At 42.8% G+C, this 18,499-nt stretch overlaps 1 protein-coding gene across 1 annotated transcript; it reads left to right on the top strand.

Moving 5' to 3' along the window:
• Positions 1 to 974: 974 nt before the first annotated feature.
• On the top strand, positions 975 to 18,290 carry LOC121916182 (lysosomal acid glucosylceramidase-like). The gene is made up of 10 exons (XM_042441003.1): positions 975 to 993; positions 2,968 to 3,159; positions 3,465 to 3,611; positions 4,605 to 4,741; positions 7,910 to 8,082; positions 11,741 to 11,981; positions 14,290 to 14,514; positions 15,507 to 15,670; positions 16,140 to 16,265; positions 18,043 to 18,290. Exons 1-10 carry the CDS (start codon positions 975 to 977, stop codon positions 18,149 to 18,151), a joined length of 1,533 nt encoding a protein of 510 aa, XP_042296937.1. The 3' UTR covers positions 18,152 to 18,290.
• The last annotated feature ends 209 nt before the right edge of the window (positions 18,291 to 18,499 follow it).

Below are 18,499 nucleotides of genomic sequence, written 5' to 3' on the forward strand. Positions count from 1 at the left end.
CACGGGAGATGGCCACCAAAGCAAGTGTATTGTCAAATGGATTTTTTATTACCGTCCCCGTGAAAAGAGAACTGAAGCACTACGATGTCATACGGCAAGGCATAGAGAAAGCTTTCTTTTCTAGAACATGATTTTTTTTGTGTCCAGAGAATTTAAACCTTTCACATTCCACAAGAAGATTCTGATGCCCAATTTTCCTAATTATTCAACTAACTTCCCTGTCTTTTCACTTTTACCGCTCTCCCCTTGTGCAAATATTTGAAAGCTAGATGGCAAAGGATTCCTGCTTTTCCTTCCAAAATGCTTTCCTGTCCCTTCTGACTTTACTGGCTGTGAGATTCCATTTAATTTAATTAAATGTCATGCAGTAGCTATTGAAAAGCAATCATGGCTTTAATGCAGGAAAGAAGGAAGGAAAGAAGGAAGGGGAGTGAGGTCAGTGTGGCTAATCTGGAGAGAATTAATTCTGGAAGAACCTGTCAGTGCAGATTGCAGAAAAACAAGAACATTAAATCTGATTTATTCCACCCTTCCTCCAAAGTATTTGAGACAAGTGGCATGTAAGGCCTTTTAGCTTCACACAGCAACCCTGTGAGGGAGGGTTGGCTTGGAAGCAAATGATCTCCGGTGGTCCAGTGGCATCCATCCAATGAGAAGCCATAGCTCAACAGCAGAAGCACCTGCTTTCAGGCTTGAACCCTGGCTTTTGGACCCTGGTTTTTGAAACCCTAAAGAAACAGCCCAGTGTTGAAAATCCTGTGTAATGTCTCCTGTCTAACCACTATGCCATATTGTGTAGCTGTTCTTGCATTTTTAAATTTGACATGATTAAGGCAAGCAGAGGAGGAGAGGTTTTGGGCAGGAATTGCCATCATTATTTCCCTTCTGAATTTAGGTCCGTCTACTCTCTCTAGAACATGAAAGCTACACTTTGGACCACAGATTCTGTCTGTTGGGTGCTGTTTCTTCTTCAGATGATTGCAGAGGTGACAGGTAAGTGAGTAAGTGACACACTAACTACCATGTGGGTAGAGGTATAAGAATTTATGATCATTGCTGGATCGGGCCCTCTAGATCAGGAGGAAAGGTATGAGAGACCTTCTTAACACCAGAAGCTCAATTCATGTAATTATTTTGAACTATTTGAATTTAAAGAGATTCTACACAGCTTCTGTCAGGCCAACTTACTGTTCTTCTTATTGGTTGATTAACTGTGTTAATTAGCCTACCGTTCAGGGATGAAAAATCAGGCAGGATGTCAAATTCTCATTTCCATACCTCAATATCCATTCACGCCTTCCAAACCTCTTGCTTCAGAATTCTGTACATTCATGAGTCTAGATATGCATTTTGGAAGAGAAAAAGACACACAAATCCAATGTAATGTCGAAGGCTTTCATGGCCGGCGTCCATAGTTTTTTGTGGGTTTTTGGGGCTATGTGGCCACCATGTTCTAGCAGAGTTTCTTCCTGACACACACATCCATTTGCCCATTTTATAAATGTGCACAGCTAAAACTGCATGCTTTTGAAAAATGCACATACATACATGCTTTAGTCAGTGGACATTTTTGTTCAATAATATGTAGATTTTTAAAAAATGGTACACAGAAAAATATGCAGAGATTTCCTTATGGGAAAACAAAATCTCATAATTAGATTATGAACTGGGAGATCATAGAATCATAGAGTTGGAAGAGACCTCAAGGGCCATCCAGTCCAACCCCCTGCCATGCAGGAAATCACAATCAAAGCAGCCCTGACAGATGGCCATCCAGCCTCTGCTTAAAGACCTCCAAAGAAGGAGACTCCACTACACTTTGAGGGAGTGTGTTCCATTGTTGAACAGCCCTTACTGTCAGGAAGTTCTTCCTAATGTTGAGGTGGAATCTCTTTTCCTGTAGCTTGCATCCATTGTTCCGGGTCATGTTTTCTGGAGCAGCAGAAAACAAGCTTGCTCCATCAATACGACGCCCCTTCAAATACCTAAACAGGGCTACCATATCACCTTTAAATCATCTCTTCTCCAGGCTAAACATCCCCAGCTCTCTAAGTCGTTCCTCATAGGGTTTCAAGGTTTCCAGATCCTTCACCATTTTAGTTGCCCTCCTCTGGACATGCTACAGCTTGTCAACATCCTTTTTGAATCTGTGGTGCCCAGAACTGGAAACAGTTTTCCAGGGGAGGTCCGACCAAAGCCAAATAGAGTGGCACTATTGCTTCTCTTAATCTGTACACTATAATTTTATTGATGCATCCTGGAATGGCATTGGCCTTTTTAGCTGTTGTTCAATTCATGTTCAATTTCTGGTCTACTGGGATTCCTAGATCCCTTTCACATGTAGTCTTGTTAAGCCAGGTGTCCCCCATCTTTTCTGCCTTTTCTGTTCTTCATTTTGTTAGTTTTGGCCCAGCTTTCTAATTTATTAAAGTTATTTTGAATTTTGATCTTCTCTCTGGGTCTCCATGAGTCTCCCCTGGGTCACCATGAATCAAAATTGACTCGAAGGCAGAAAACAATATCAACTGTGCAGAGAGAGATAGCTAGAATGTATATCTTGTTAATCTATTCTTTTATCAGGGCACATTATCCCTCCATTGACCCAGAATGCAGTCATCCACAACTGTGTTGACAGGTGCTCCTAATCAATTGATCATCTGGCAACTAAGCTTCTGGGGACACCCTCTCTGTACTTTCCTTAGCTGGCTGTGGGAAAAGAACCATGCAGCCCAGCTCCATGGCATTACTCAGAGCCATACTGGCTTGGTAGAACCTGCCAACATTTGTGTCCCATAGGCAAGATCACCACAACAGGTCAGCAGAGTAAGACTTTTTTGGAGGGAGTAAATACAGGGATGAATAACTATGTATCTTTCTCTCCTAGAACATGTACAGAGTGCCTCCCCTGAAAAGGACTGGCTTCTCCACTGCCTCACTCTTGTGTCCTTTTCCTCTCCTCTCTCACAGCAAGCCGCCCTTGCGCTCCCCTGGTTTTTGGCCCCAACGCCATTGTGTGTGTCTGCAATGCCACATACTGTGACACGCTGAATCCCCTTTCTCTCCCCCCTTTTGGCACCTTTGTCAAGTATGTGAGCAGCAGGGCTGGTGAGCGCTTGGAACGCAGTGAAGGGGAGTTTCGGACAACCCCCTCTGGTTCAGGTAAGCCCCTGGGATGAGGATTTTAAGGGGTGCATTAGAAGTGGCTTCTGTAAGAGGATGGGAGCCTCTGGTGCTTTGGGCTTTCCTTGCTCTTAACACCATGCTTGATTTAAATAATGTGAGCCAAATTGTTCTGGTATTTATATTTTGTCAGCGGTCCCACCCATCACTTCTCAGAACCCATCCTACAACTACTCAGACATTGAATTTGGCCCTCAGAGTAAAATATGATTCCCCACCCTCATTCAGCTCCCTCTGTGTCCCCAAAATCTAACCAGCCTCCTCAATGTTGTCTTCCTCCAAAGGGTTACTGTATACATATAACCCTTTTGTTCAGTACCAGCACATCAAAGGTTTTGGTGGATCCCACACTGATGCTGCTGCAATCAACATAATGCGGTTATCTCCAGCAGCCCAGGACCATTTGATCCGGTCTTACTTCTCTGAAGAAGGTGAGAGGACCCTGGCCAGGAAACTGGCTTTGGCTGCATATGGAAAACTAGCAGCTCAGAGTGACGAAGCAACCAGAATTAGCCTGACGTCTTAGTTTTCTGTGTGAGAGCCAGTGTGGTGTAGTGGTTTGAGCAATGGGCTATGATTTTGGAAACCAGAGTTCAAATCCTCACTTGGCTATGAAACCCGTGTGATAAGTTCACCCAGGGACGTAGCCGGGGGGGGGGGGGTCCTTGGGGTCCGGACCTCCCCTTCCATTAGAAAAATGAATGGTGTATGTTGCTGTGCCGCTGTGCCCAAGCCCCATTATAATGGTGGCACTTAGTCTGGACTCCCCCTTCCTAAAACCCTGGCTACGTCCCTGGTTCACTGTAAGGTAGCCATAAAATAGAAATGACTTGAAGACAAACAACATATACACACACACTTTGTTTTCTGTTTGTGGGGGTGAAAATGAAATAAGCCTGGAAAATTACTTGTAGTTTGAATGTTGATTTGATGATCTGGAAAACAAGTTTGATTTATTTTGAAACTTTTCAGAGGCCAATGATTTGACTCTGAGCTTGAAAAGAAATATGGATTTGGTAAATAGAAGGTATGCCTCCCATTTACTGACATGGAAAACCCAGAACTTGGAAACAGACTGCTAATCTGAGAATCCTCCAGCAAGCATTAGAAAATTCTGGGAGCTGAAGCCCTAAAAATATTTATACAAGAGGAAAGATTAAGAAGAGTAGCTAAGAAATGGCTAAGGAGTATTGATGGATGAAACAAAAACACTATACCAAATGCTACAATATAGAATATTCAGCCAACAACCTGCCATTGCTGAGTCAAGAGAGCATAGGGATAAAAAAAAATTGCTTTCATTATAGTGTGATTTGGTGTAGTATTTTGAGCATTGGACTATGAATCTGGTGACCAGGGTTCAAATCACAGCTCAGCCACCACCAATACCTCTATAATCCTTTTGCTTCTCCCTCTGTCTGCAGGGATTGAGTACAACCTTTTGCGCTTGCCCATGGCATGTTCTGACTTCTCTACCCATGCATACACTTATGGGGACAAGTGCCTGGATGACTATGAACTAAAGTGCTTCAGTCTGGCCCAGGAGGACACTGAACTGAGAGTGAGTGAAGCTGGGAGAAAAGAGATCCTTTACTGCCCTCCTGTGGGTTCTCCTGTATTCAAATAAAAACTCTCTCCTGTAGATAAATTGGCACCACCACTAACAGCAGGAAGGTTTCTCAACAAGCAAGGTCCAAATTTTGCAGAAGAATCAAGAAAGAAAGGAAAAAGTAGAGAAAGGTCCCAGAAAGTTAAGTTGTCAAAAGGAGTCTTAACAGAACTTTTAAGACTAAACTATTTATTTCTGCCATGAACTTTTGTGGTTTACAATCTGGATTGCATACCCTCCAATATTTTACAGATGAAAACCAGGACCCACATGGCCAGGTACTATCAGTGTGTGGTCAAGATGGCAAAAGTTACAATAGTTAACAAAATGGAGCATGGCTTCTATACAAGAAAATTTGGTATCAGTCAGGGGAAAAAATAACAAGAAATAATAGGGATGTCAATGGCAAATTCTGAAGAAACTTGCCAAGAAAACTCTGTGATAGGGTCACTATAAGTCAGAAATGATTTGAAGGCACATAATGACAACAATAGGGATAGGAACCTAAACCAGTTCAGGATGGTTTCATTGGCCCAGTACATACCTTTCAGAATGTCTGGGCTGGCAGCAGCCTATTTCACTCCAGAGGGAAGCTGCAGCCACCAAACCATGCGGCGGCTTCCCTCCGGAGTAAAAAGAACCTGGTGTTTCTGAGATCTTTTTAAGGTGCCAGAGTGATGTTGCAAGTGCGCCACTGGTGCACTCGCGACGTAAGCAACGTGTGGTGTCATGTGGATGCTGCACAGCGCTTACATCACAATGGCAGCCCCTGTTTACACAGGACGCTGCCGTTGGTACACTGCCACTCCGTACTAGGGTTAGGGACTGTGTGGTTGGTGCACGGTCTCTAATCTTAGTATTGCCGTTGCCATGCCCCTTTCAGCCCATCTGTCTCAGGCCATTCAAAGCTAACAAAATAGACCTGTGATAATCAGGACTGTACATGCCAAGTCAGGACAGCTGGAGGGTATGCAATTGTATGCCATGAAAGCATGTGCTGAAATAAATGTGTGAAATCTTAAAGTTGTCCCAAGTACTTCCCCCCCTTTTTTTAAATGCTGGAATAGACTGTAACAGGTTTCCCCTTTGAAAATGGCTAAAATAAAGACCCAGGTTGTTCAAAACCCCACAAATATCTTGTGGCATCTTGAACACCCACAAATTTTATTCAGCTCAGGATTTGAACTGCTATTGCCCAGAGGGGGCTGTGTTCCAGGAAAGTCCGTGCCAAGTAAAGTGTTTTTTAAGTATTTATTTTTATACGGTATGATTAAATAACAAAAATAAACTCGCATTGGCAAAGAGCCAACATGCTGAAGTGATTTGAGTGTTGGGGTATGGATGTAGATCAGGGTTTAATTCCCTGCTCAGCCACTAAAGCATATCACATACCCTCAGCTCAAGAAAGCCCCTTAGAATCTCTATTCATCAGAATGACTTGAAGGCACACCATAATAAATAGTGTTAGCAATGTGGTTGGTTAGGGCTAGGGTTTCATGGACCCATTCCAATGTGCTTCTGAAACAAAGCTTTTGACAACTGGAGCATATTGCTTCTTCATCATGGTCTCTTTGACTCACACATATGGGATTCTATGTGCTGGTAGGAACCATCTTTGGAAACTTCAAGTGATATAATTCTTTAGCTGAACACCCCCTCCATGCTGCACATGCTTAGTACAGTTCCCACTCAAACTCCCTTAGTTCTCTTTCATCAGCCATTGCAGCTGCATCATAGGGAACTCTTCTTCAGTGTTGTTGTTAGAGTCGAGTTTAACACATGGCAACCTTGATGAGACCTCCACTCCTCCGATTAGGTTTTGTCCTCCCTAATCCATCTGGCATGTGGTCTTCCTTTCTTTACTCGCCTTATTGTTTTTTCTAATGAGTCATGACTTTTCATGATGTGGCCATTTTGAATCTTCATCCTGTCCTCTGGGGTATTAGCTACTACTCCAAATTTGGTGTCATCTGCAAATTCTCTTATATCTCTTATACTTGACTTCCTTGGTTGATGACCACGCTAGAGGACATGAAACTGAGGAGGTCTGAGTGGGAAGTGTACTGAGCATGTTCAGTATGGAGGGGAGGCAGGCCTTCAGCTGAAGAGATCTAGCTCTAGAACAGTGGTTCCCAACCTTCCTAATGCCGCGACCCTTTAATACAGTTCCTCATGTCGTGGTGACCCAAACCCATGAAATTATTTTTGTTGCTACTTCATAACTATAATTAAATAGGTGTTTTCCAATGGTCTTAGGCGACCCCCATGAAAGGGTCATTCGACCGCCAAAGGGGTCCCGACCCACAGGTTGGGAACCACTGCTCTCGAAGTTTCCAAAGATGGTCTGCAGTGGAGAGAATCCCATATCTGTGAGTTCACCAATGATCACACAAAGAACCAGCTTTTCTGCTTTGCTGCCTACTGAGTCCCTAACAAATAGCATAGGATAGTTTTTGTCTCACTACATTACATTACATTGGCCAGAAACAAAATGTACCCTAATTTTTTTAAAAAATGAATTATTCCTAGCTTTTATTGTTTTGGATTTTTAGAAGAACTATATGGAACAAGTGACAGTGCTGTTGAGTGCCTGCTGTTGGTCTAGCCCCCTATGGATGTTCCAAACACACCACCAAGAATAACAACAACTACGTTGTTATGGAAGAGATTTTTTGTTTGTTGTCTTTCCCCCTTCACTAGAAAAAAAATGAATGGTGTTTGGGATTATGAGTGTAATAGAATGAATTTGCCTGGAAAAATGCAAATGGTTATCTTGGATCCTCGGAAAAAATTTGTTCCGTACTGCTACATTCTTTTGGAAACATGTGTGCTATATCTTGATTCCTAGTCAGTTTGTTCAGAGCAGGTGCTGCTGGGAGGGATGCATAAACCTTTCCTCCTCTGCCATTTCCCAGATCTTACTACTAATGCACATATTCCCAAAAGTGTGATCCATGCACTTAACCCTCCAAAGAAGAGTGATCATGTATGCCTCCGAGAGACAACATAAAAAATGGATGAGACTGCCACCAGGCAAGGCCTTTAGGGTGGGTGAGGTAATTTTAGGCCTCTGGGGTCAGGATCCACTTACAGGATCCCCATCATCACCTCTCCCCATAGATCCCTCTCCTCCACCGCTTCATGGCCTTCTCTAAGCGGCCCCTCTCCCTAATTGCCAGCCCATGGACCGCCCCTGCCTGGCTGAGGACCAGTAACCAAGTGATGGGCAAAGGGCGCCTGAAGGGAGAGCCAGGCAACATCTACCACAAGACTTGGGCCCGCTATTTCGTCAGGTATTTATCTATATCATCAGATAATGGGCTTTCTGTGGGGCTTCAGTGGAGGAATGAATGGCTTTATCAGAGAGGACAAAAGTTGTACAGCAGTTGTTGATTTGAACAAGTAAAAAAAATCTGTTCTTGATTTGATTTGCAAGGAGTTTTTATTTTCTTTATTTTGGCCTTTTTAAAGGAGTTTCCCCCAAATTCTGCCAGATTATGAATCGGGGCTGTTGAGTCCTATGGCCCTCAATGCTAGACTGCAGGTCCCATCATCCAGTAGCACCACAGACTGCTGGGAACTGCAGTCTAATAAGACTGCACACTGCAGAAATAATCCAGTTCGGCACCACTTTAATGCTATGGAAAATCCTGGGATTTGTAGTATGTTGTGGCACCAGAGCTCTCTGACAAAGAAGGCTAAATGTCTCACAAAACTACAATACCCAGATATTATTATTATTATTATTATTATTATTATTATTATTATTATTATTATTATTATTATTATTTTCTTATATTCCGCCTTTCTCCCAATATACGGACTCCGATTTTCCATGGCAAAGATGGACACCCCCATTACATAATTATAACACTTTGATCCTACTGTGATTTTAAGTGTTTTTAAACTTATACAGTTTTAAAGTTATAAAGTCTTATAATGCAAGCCATGCACTGATGGACTATTGCACTATAATTTTTTATTGATTGATTTTATATCCTGCCTTTCTCCTAAAATAGGATTCTCTTAAAGGGGTTTGTTTTTCATAAAAAGAAAGGAACGTATCATTGTAATGTGTCTTGGAATTAAAAGTTATGAGATATATATCTATATAGAGAGAGAGAGAGAAAGAGAGAGAGAGAGAGTGTATGTCTTGGAATTAAAAATCCCTCTTGGAAGTGGGAATGAAATGCAGTTTAGTGCACAGCTGGGGAGTTCCCAGAATCCCCCAGCCAGATCTGGCAGGGGTATTCTGGGAGTTGCAGTCCCCCAAACCCCATAATTGTTCCAAGCTCTGGTTTAGCATTTGGAGACGGAGAGTGGGTGGGTGGGAGTGAGAGAGACTCTTTTCCACTGGCAAAACCTGTGTTTTCTGCAGCTTCTTTTGAGCTGAACCGAAAGAGCTTTAAATCTGTCACCGGTGGCTTATAAATTGGCTCAGTGCTATGGAATTCTGGGAACTGTAATTTCATGAGACATTGAACCTTGTCTGCCAGAGAACTCTGGTGCCTCAGCAAACTAATAACTTCTTCTTCTTCTTCTTTTTCTTCTTCTTCTTCTTCTTCTTCTTCTTATTATTATTATTATTATTATTATTATTATTAAAATAAATTATTATTATTATTATTATTATTATTATTATTATTATTATTATTAACAATATTTTTAAAACTTTTTAAAATTATAATTATAATTATTCTCCATGCTCCCTAAAATGCCACCTCTCTGAATCCAATCCACTCTCCTTCCCTTTGTAACAGTTGCCTCTGGTTTAACTCCACTTTCACTGTCCTGGCTCAGTGCTATGGAATTCTGGGAGTTGGAGTTTGTTGTGGGGTCCTTGGTTCGAGGCTATGGAATTCTAGGAACTGGAGTTTGTTGCTCCCCTCAGCCTCCGATGGCCCTCTCCGTTGCTCCCATCTCTCCCCCCACCTCCTGTTCATACCCTCCATCATTGTCATCTACCTTTCCGAGCAACGGCTCTTTCCAGCTCTCACATCTGTATATAGAGTTCAGGAATATAATGGATTATATCAGTGGTGGCGAACCTATGGCACGCGTGCCAGAGGTGGCATTTGTACGGACTCGGTCTGTAGTAGGGTTAGGGGCATCCGGAAGGGACGCCCCTTTCTAGCCATAATACGGACCCAGTCCATACTTTATGCCCGTCTGTAACGGGCCAATGCAGTTTATGATCTCTGGCATAACTTCTCTTGTTAGTTCTGACTATGAATAGATTCACTGCATCCCATCCCTATTCTAACTAACCAACTGATTCTAGCTATAATGTTCTTTTTTGACATCTTTTCTGCAAGGTACGCTATATTTCCTTTCAGCCACCATGGTGTAATGGTTTGAGCATTGGACTGGACTCTGGGAGACCAGGGTTCAAATTCTGTCTCAGCCATGGAAACCCAATGGGTGATCCTGGGCAAGTCATACCCTCTCAGCCTCAGAGGCTGGAAAAGGCAACCTCCCTCTGAAGAAACTTGCCAAGAAAACCTTTAGGGTCACCATTGCCTGTTACAGACTGCCAAAATAAAGCTGTTTCGGGTCTCTTTGGAGGTATGCTGTTTAAATGATGCATGCATCCTAAGAATCCGGAAGCTGCACCAAAGCTGCACTCCAGTGCTGAGGAATGCAGTGTGGCTTTGGCGCGACCTCCGGACTCTTAGGACCCATGCATCATTTAAATAGCATACCTCCAAAGAGACCCAAAGCAGCTTTATTTTGGCAGTCTGTAACAGGCCCATAAATCAGAAATGACTTGAAGGCACACAAGAAGAACAACACTGACAATGCACAAGTAGTCATCCTATCCCCACCTTCTTCTCAATAAACAATAGCAGACAAAGTCAAGTGTTTTGTTAAGATCAAAACTTAATTAGAACTAGTAAGTAACTAGTCATAAACATCTAGTTATTTGTAACCAGTAGTTGCCTGTATATTTACACAGCATGTAATGTAAGTACATCACATTGCCCTTAAAGGGGAACAGTGTAACTGCTGTGTATTATTATTATTATTATTATTATTATTATTATTATTATTATTATTATTATTATTGCACTGTACATTTACACAACACTGTACCCTCCCTCATATTTACAATCTAAAAAGACATGACCTAAAAGGAGAAGGGAATGGTGGTGGGGAAGGGGATCAGGTCCAGCAGTTCTTCTCTCCCTCTGAGGCCTGGACCAAGGCAGATGGACTGGAGGAAGGGCTCTTCTTAGTTGAGTCCGGGCCTGATGGTGTTGGGCCTGCCTATTCAATATAAATGGAGGAAGTCTGTGCTTTATCTGTGCTCTGTAGTGGGTTTTGATGTGATACCAACATAATTGAGAAGGGAGATAGTTTGTACCACAGCCCAGTAATTTCTAACATTCAGATTAATAGATAAATAAAAATAGCCTAAAAGTAACTATTTTACCGTATTTTCCGGCGTACAAGATGACTTTTGAACCCCTGAAAATTGTCTTGAAAGTTGGGGGTCGTCTAATGCGCCGGGTTAAGCCCGGCCTGCTCCCACCTTCCCAGGCCCAGGCCTCTGCAGAGGCCAGGAAGGAGCGCCTCCGCCGGTGCGAGGGCCTCCGGCTTGGCCCTCCTTCCAGGTCTCCACAGAGGCCGGGAAGGAGCGCCTCCGCCGGCGCGAGCAAACGCCAGCCTGCTCCCTCCATGGATTTGGAGCAGGGAGTCTTATACAGCAAATATATCTTAAAGTCTAAATTTTAAAAAGAAAAGTTGGGGGTTGTCTTATACGCTCCGTCGTCTTATACACCGGAAAATACGGTAGTTATTTTGAGCACTGTGAAAGGATGTCAATACTTTATAACTGTTCTGGTAGCTAACTTAGTTTTTGGTGGGATGACCTAATACTGTAAAGTAGCTAATTTTAAAAAGTAAACCCCAATTCTCTGTATGTTGTTTCCTCCATGTGTTGGAACCCAGGTTTCTGGATGAATACACTAGATACAACATCACCTTCTGGGCTGTCACGGCTCAGAATGAGCCATCGTCCTCTGTTTATATTCCCATGAAGAATTTCCCTACTACCGAATTTACACCTGAAGAACAACGAGATTTCATCATTAAGGATCTGGGTCCCGCACTGGCCTCCAGCAGCCACAAAAATGTCCTACTCATCATTCATGATGACCAAAGGATCAATCTGCCCAAATGGGCCAACGTGGTATGTTGTCAAACCTCACATCTTGACTTCCCAGCAAAACTATGCTCAGCCAGGAGACTTGCATTGCTGCTTGAAAAGCCATACATCTCTAGAAAGTATTAGTAACAGATTAAGGGGGGGAAATTATTTTCAAACTATGATGAATCTGAGCAGAAGTAACTTATAAATAATAAGCCAACTTATTATTAGTGAGGAACAACTTTTTTGTGTGGCTAAAACTATATTCTTTTTATGCAAAGCAGCTGGAGTTAGATTGCTGAACACAATTATACCACATTATGACACACACACATACATGCACTTCTACGTTATGACTACAGTCATAATGTAGTCATAATGAGAGGTGCATGTATATATATGTGTGTGTGTGTGTGTGTGTGTGTGTGTGTGTCGCCCTGTGAATTTCACAGGGTTTTATTAGGCAAGGAATACTCACAGGTGGTTTTGCCAGTTCCTTCCTCTGAAATGTAGCCTACAGTGCATGGTCTTCATTGGCAGGCTCTCACTGAAGAAATTAACCAGGGCTGCGGGGGCGTAGCCAGGGGGGGGGGGGTTCTTGGCGTTCGGACCCCCCCTTCCATTAGAAAAATGAATGGTGTGTGCTGCTGTGCCGCCGCACCCAAGCCCCATTATAATGGTGGCACTTAGTTTGGACCCCCCTCTTCCTAAAATCCTAGCAAAGTTCCTGAGAGCTGACACTGATTAGTATCAGATGGGTCTGGTGCCTTCTGGTTTTACTTCCCATTGGCGGTATACAGACGGCCCCTTTGGGGCGGCCTGCACCCGCCCCTTTCCCCGACGGATCGTGGCCTCAGCGGCCACAGTGGCTACCCCAGACACCCCGATCTGCTGCTTTTCCAGGCCTCAGGGAAGTGGCAAAATGCTGCTTCCCCGCAGGTTGGAAAGGAGTGTTCTTGGGGTTTCATGCCCCAAGGATAACTGCCACAAGTGCCCTGCAGCGGCGCACGCACATCACGGCCGTGCCACGCTGTTTGGCTGCAGCGTGGCCATGACGTAATGGCGGCGCCCATGTAAACAGGGCACCGCCATGTTGACACTGCAGTTAGGTGCTAGGGTTGCGGGGTGTCTGTAAAGGACGCCCCGAGGCAACCTTAACACATAGGGGTTACTGTTATAGTTGCAGGGTATCAGAGGCTTTGGGTATGTTTTGTACCGCAGTGGCTTTTAGACTTTTTAGTTTTTAAAAAATAAATAAAAATAGCAATTCTAGCCCTTTTTGAATAATGCAGAAGAAAGTGTTACTTTAAAATGTTGTAATAAAATCAGATAATTACTGTTTTGATCTTTGGAATGGTAACTAATACTTTTTAAAAAATTTTATTGACAAATCGTTAAAACATATAACAAATAACATACAAACACCTAATACAGAGGGCCCTTGTTATTCGCTGGGTTCTCTAATTCTGGGACACTTGTTGCAATACCCATTAAATTTTTATCCATTTTGAATCTCTCAACCAATTGCCTATAAGCAAACCAATTGCATCAAAAGCCGTCCCTAATTATTTCCTCTTGTGTTTTAATGGTTTGAATACCTTCAACCACTTTAATGATATCACTATATTGAATCCATTTCTTTTCACTATAAACTTCTCATCTCAGGAAGGCTTTTGCTGGGGATGCCCATAATGGAATTTTAGAGGACCATCTTGTTTTAGATTTCATCCATATTCGTAATAGAGTTTTACGGACAAAATGGTTTTTGAAATCTCTATCTACCTTACTCTTATTGTAAAATAAATATGCATGAAAGCCTAATTTCAGACAAAAACCTTCCAGTGTTAAATTTCTGCTATTTTCCAATTTAACTAATACTTTTAAAAAATAATTTTAACCCCTGAGATCTAGCCACAGGGGTCAGTGATCTGAGTTGGTTGGAGTTGTTATTTAAAACCATAGAATTGTGGAGTTGGAAGAGACCGCAAGGGCCATCCAGTCCAACCCCATTCTGCCATGCAGGAACTCTCAATCAAAGCATCCCTGACAGATGGCCATCCAGCCTCTGCTTAGAGACCTCCAAGGAGGGAGACTCCACTACACTCCGAGGAAGGAGTGTGTTCCACTGTCAAACAGCCCTTACTCTCAGGAAGCTCTTCCTAATGTTGAGGTGGTATTTTTAATTTAAAATATTTAGCGAGTCCCAGACTGGGAAAGCCAGCAATATTCTCTCTTTCTCTTTCTGGGAAGAAACTAGATTCAGAATCTGGGTAAAGAACTCACTTGTCATGCCTGTCTTCATCTTATATTATGTTTGAATTTATTCATGTTCTCTTGTTTTCCTTTTCAGGTCATTGGAAACAGCAGTGCTGCCAAGTACGTGTCTGGCATTGGAATCCACTGGTATCTTGATAGTGTGACACTTCCTGGGCTCACCCTGGATGCCACCTACCTCCTTTATCCTGATTTCTTTCTGCTCTACACAGAATCCTGTAATGGCTTCCGGATCTGGGAGCCAAAAGTTGACCTGGGAAGCTGGGATCGAGGCGTTCGGTACAGCCGAAGCATTCTGACGGTAAAACCAACCCCAGCTATGGGACTAGTAGGCTTCCAAAACCCAAACAGCTCCATCCTTGTTTTATTCTGTTTCTTATATGCTGGTCTTCTTTTGAAAGTCTGAGTGATGCATTGGAATTTCAACTGTACCATATTTTTAAAACATTGATGTTGTTATTTTCAAATGTTACACTGAGAATTGTACATGCTGTTTGCAACAGCTTGGAATTCTTTGGTGCATCCATTGGGGACAGCTGCTCAGTCAGGACATGCTTTGCAGTGTTGTATCTGTGCAGGCCTGTGCGCTAGTAATTGTCACAATGGGAAAATATAGGAAACACTGGGATGTAACTGTTCCAAAGAAAAATGGTGTTCCTAGACACTTCCAATAACATGGTTATCAGGAAATGTATTGGATGAAAATAACGTATTTGAAGGCATTGGCAGGACTTGAGAGCAAAATATGAAGGAAACTGCATGTGGTCTGAATGCAGACCAAGTATTGTCCATCGCTGCCCTAAACCATGTTCCTCTCTCTAAAACTAAAGCAAGATTTTAGGCCTCATGTTCCTGAAGAACAGGCTGATTGAAATGGGGCTCAGACAAGTTTCTCCTACCCAGTCATACTGTTGGACCATGGAGCAAAATATTGTTTTCAATGACTTACTGTAACTTTCTGCCAGGGCAACTGTTGCCATCCAAATATTATTGCATTGAAAATCCCATCAGCCAGTTAAGCTGGCAGTGAGGGATGATGAGAGGTGCAATTCAGTAACAACTCATTGACTCCCATTGAGCTAAAGGATGCCCATCTGGAGGCACAGCAACCATCCCACCATTCAGTAGTTCCCATTTTGGTTCCCCTGTTAAACCTCTGATCCCAGAACTTCTGATCCCACACCCAGTGTGGCCAATGGTGAAGGACTTGGGGAGATGTTGTCTACCTATAACTAAGGACTGACAAGCCTGGAAAGCACTTCTGGGATGACCTTTACTGTTTGACTCTTACAGAACCTCAACAGTTTTGTTGTGGGTTGGATTGACTGGAACTTGGCTCTAGATATGGAAGGAGGTCCCAACTTTGTGGAAAACCATGTAGACAGTCCAATCATTGTGAATTCACTCAGAGACGAGTTCTACAAGCAGCCCATGTTCTACCACTTGGCTCATTTCAGGTAAGCTAAAACTAATCATCATCACTCCATTCTGTGGAATCCTGGGATCTGTAGTTTGTGAAGCTGTTTAGAATTAGCAGCTAACTGATCATTCCGCTTACCTGGACAGCAGCACTAATGGCCCCTCCAAACTACAAATCCCAGGATTCCCCAAGATGCAAACATTAGTAGTTCATGTGATATCAAACTGCTATTATTTCTATCGAGTGGTATCGAATTGCCTATTAAAATCAATGATTAGAGAAATTAGATTGCTGTTGGTATGTTTCATAAATGGGAAACCTTTGGCTCTTCAGGAGTTTTGGCTTACAATTCACACCAGCCTCACCCATCTAGCATGGATCATGGCATTGTGGGAGTTGTAGTCCAAGGTTTCCAACCCTTGGTATATTGGATAATTGCTCAATTGTTCATCATTTGATCAGCTTCCGTGCTCTCATCATGACAACCTCTCTCCTTTCTTGCCCAGCAAATTTATCCCTGAAGGCTCCATCCGGGTTGCCCTAACCTGCAATTGTGCAGTCACCAGCTGCCAGCTGCATAGTGCTGGCTTTCTGCGTCCAGACGGTATTGCTGTGGTGGTTGTGCTTAATGAGTGAGTAAACCAGATTGGGGAGGAAGGGTGCAATGAATTTAGAAAATATGGGTGCTGAAGCTGCAATGAACGTAGAAAATGTGGGTGCTGATGCAAATCACATAGATTATATAGAATAATTTATCTCCGGTTTCTCCACATCCTTTTTGAATTTTGGTGCCCAGAACTGGACACAATGTTCCAGGTGGGGCCTGACCAAAGCAGAATACAGTGGCACTATGACTTCTCTTGATCTAGACACTATACTTTTATTGATGCAGCCTAAAATTGCATTGGCCTTTTTAGCTGCTGTATCGCGCTGTTCACTCATGTTCAACTTATGGTCTACTTGGACTCCTAGGGCAGTCATTGAGACAGTCCATATCAGTGGGGGCGGCTGAGCCATTCAGTCAGGGAAGGCCTGTCAGAAAAGATCCGTCTTGTCAACTTTTTTAAAGCTGTCAAGATTAGTAGTATGTCGGATCTCCTCCGGCAGGCCATTCCATAATTTGGGAGCGGCAGATGAGAAGGCCCTCTGGGTAACCATAGCCAGCCTTATGTTTATTGGCTGTAATAAGTTTTTCCCAGAGGACCTAAGTGCACAGGGCGGATTATATGGAAGAAGACAATCCCGCATGTAAGTTGGACCCAAGCTACCTTGTACTGTGCCTGGAAACTAATAGACAGCCAGTGAAGAGATTTTAAAATCAGTGTTATATGGTCATCTCTGGATATTCTGGTGACTAATCTGGCTGCCGTATTTTGAACTAATTGGAGTTTCCAAGCTAGGCACAAGGGTAGTCCCATGTAGAGCACATTACAGAAGTCGTGAGGTTAACTTACTAATACATGTACCACAGTTCTCAGGTCCCCTGGCTCCAGTAAGGGTTGCAGCTGACTTATCAGCTGATAACAAGCACTCCTGGCCATTGCATCTGTCTGGGCTGACATCTGAAGGGATGGGTCCAGGAGCACTCCCAAAGTGCAAACACTGTCCTTTAGGGGAAGTGTGACCCCATCCAGGACTGGTCGACATATCTCCATACCCAGATTAGGGGTCCTTACAACCAGTACCTCTATCTTGTCTGGATTAAGTTTTAGTCTGTTTTTCCTCATCCAGTCCATTACCGCCTTAAGACATTCGTTCAGAGGAGAGATGCCATCCTTTTCCCATCTCCCATATAATCTGCCCCCAAAACTCAGGTCCTCAAAGAGACATCTACTTCAGCCAGCCAAAACACAGAAGACATTTTCTTTGGCCAGCCCCAGATTGTAAAATGACCAACAAAAAAGATTAATAAATTGGGGACACTGTCTGGATTTAAAATAGCAGTAAATACTAGTCTGTTCTGGCAGACCAATCCAAATTATTTTAAATAATGAAATTTAAAGTAAATATTGATATATGTATTGGTCTATATGCTCTTTTAACTGATGTTACAGTATGTGTTGTTATATTTGTTGTTGTTCCCCACCTTGAGTCAAAGGAAGAGGCAGGTAAAAAATATAGTAACAACAACAACAACATCTGTCTTCCAAGCATCTGACATCCTTCAAGGCCAGTGTTGTGAGATCTACAGAAATAGTAGTAGTAGTAGTAGTAGTTAGTTCTGGTAACCTTGAGGTTACGAGTGTATCCACAACTACCTTTATACCTTCCAGTTCTAACATTCAAAAGTTAGAAAGTATATTATCATTATTATTATTGACAGATAATAATATGATGCCAGATTCTCAGAAGGCACCATTGCACTAGACCTTTCTCATCATCCTCACACAAACTTTTGTTTTCCTTTAGTTGCTTCTGGGATGTGGAGTTTAGTATCGCAGATGACAAGGTTGGCTACATTGAGGATGTCGCTCGAGCCAACTCCATTCAGACATATCTGTGGGAAAGGTGTCCATGAGACTAAACAATGGTGTTCTGCACAGACAGAGATTTTGTTACATCCTGGGGAAGATGGGTCACCTTGTGAGTGCAGAGAGGCCCAGGTGGAACGAAGCAGCCTCTCTCCTCAACACACAGAGAGAGATCCAACACTGAGACAAAGGAGAGACATCCAGAAAGCAGGAGCGTTGCTGCCTTGATCTGACTGGGTGAGGCCAGTGGTCTTCCCAGTATATCAATCCACTTCCCTTTCTCCCAAATGCTGTAGCAAAACTGTTTATTTAATTAAATATGACTAAAATATAATCAAATCTTGTTAAATTATTATGAAATAAGAATAATATAATAATTAAATATTTTACTAATA

The sequence above is a fragment of the Sceloporus undulatus genome, chromosome 9, assembly GCF_019175285.1.
Source record: "Sceloporus undulatus isolate JIND9_A2432 ecotype Alabama chromosome 9, SceUnd_v1.1, whole genome shotgun sequence".
NCBI classification, from domain to species: Eukaryota; Metazoa; Chordata; class Lepidosauria; order Squamata; family Phrynosomatidae; genus Sceloporus; species Sceloporus undulatus.

Excerpts from the sequence above, each read along its gene's own strand:
- LOC121916182 (XM_042441003.1), top strand. Across the intron at positions 3,160-3,464 it reads GACAACCCCCTCTGGTTCAG|GGTTACTGTATACATATAAC; the intron begins GTAAGCCCCTGG and ends CTTCCTCCAAAG. Across the intron at positions 15,671-16,139 it reads TACCACTTGGCTCATTTCAG|CAAATTTATCCCTGAAGGCT; the intron begins GTAAGCTAAAAC and ends TTTCTTGCCCAG.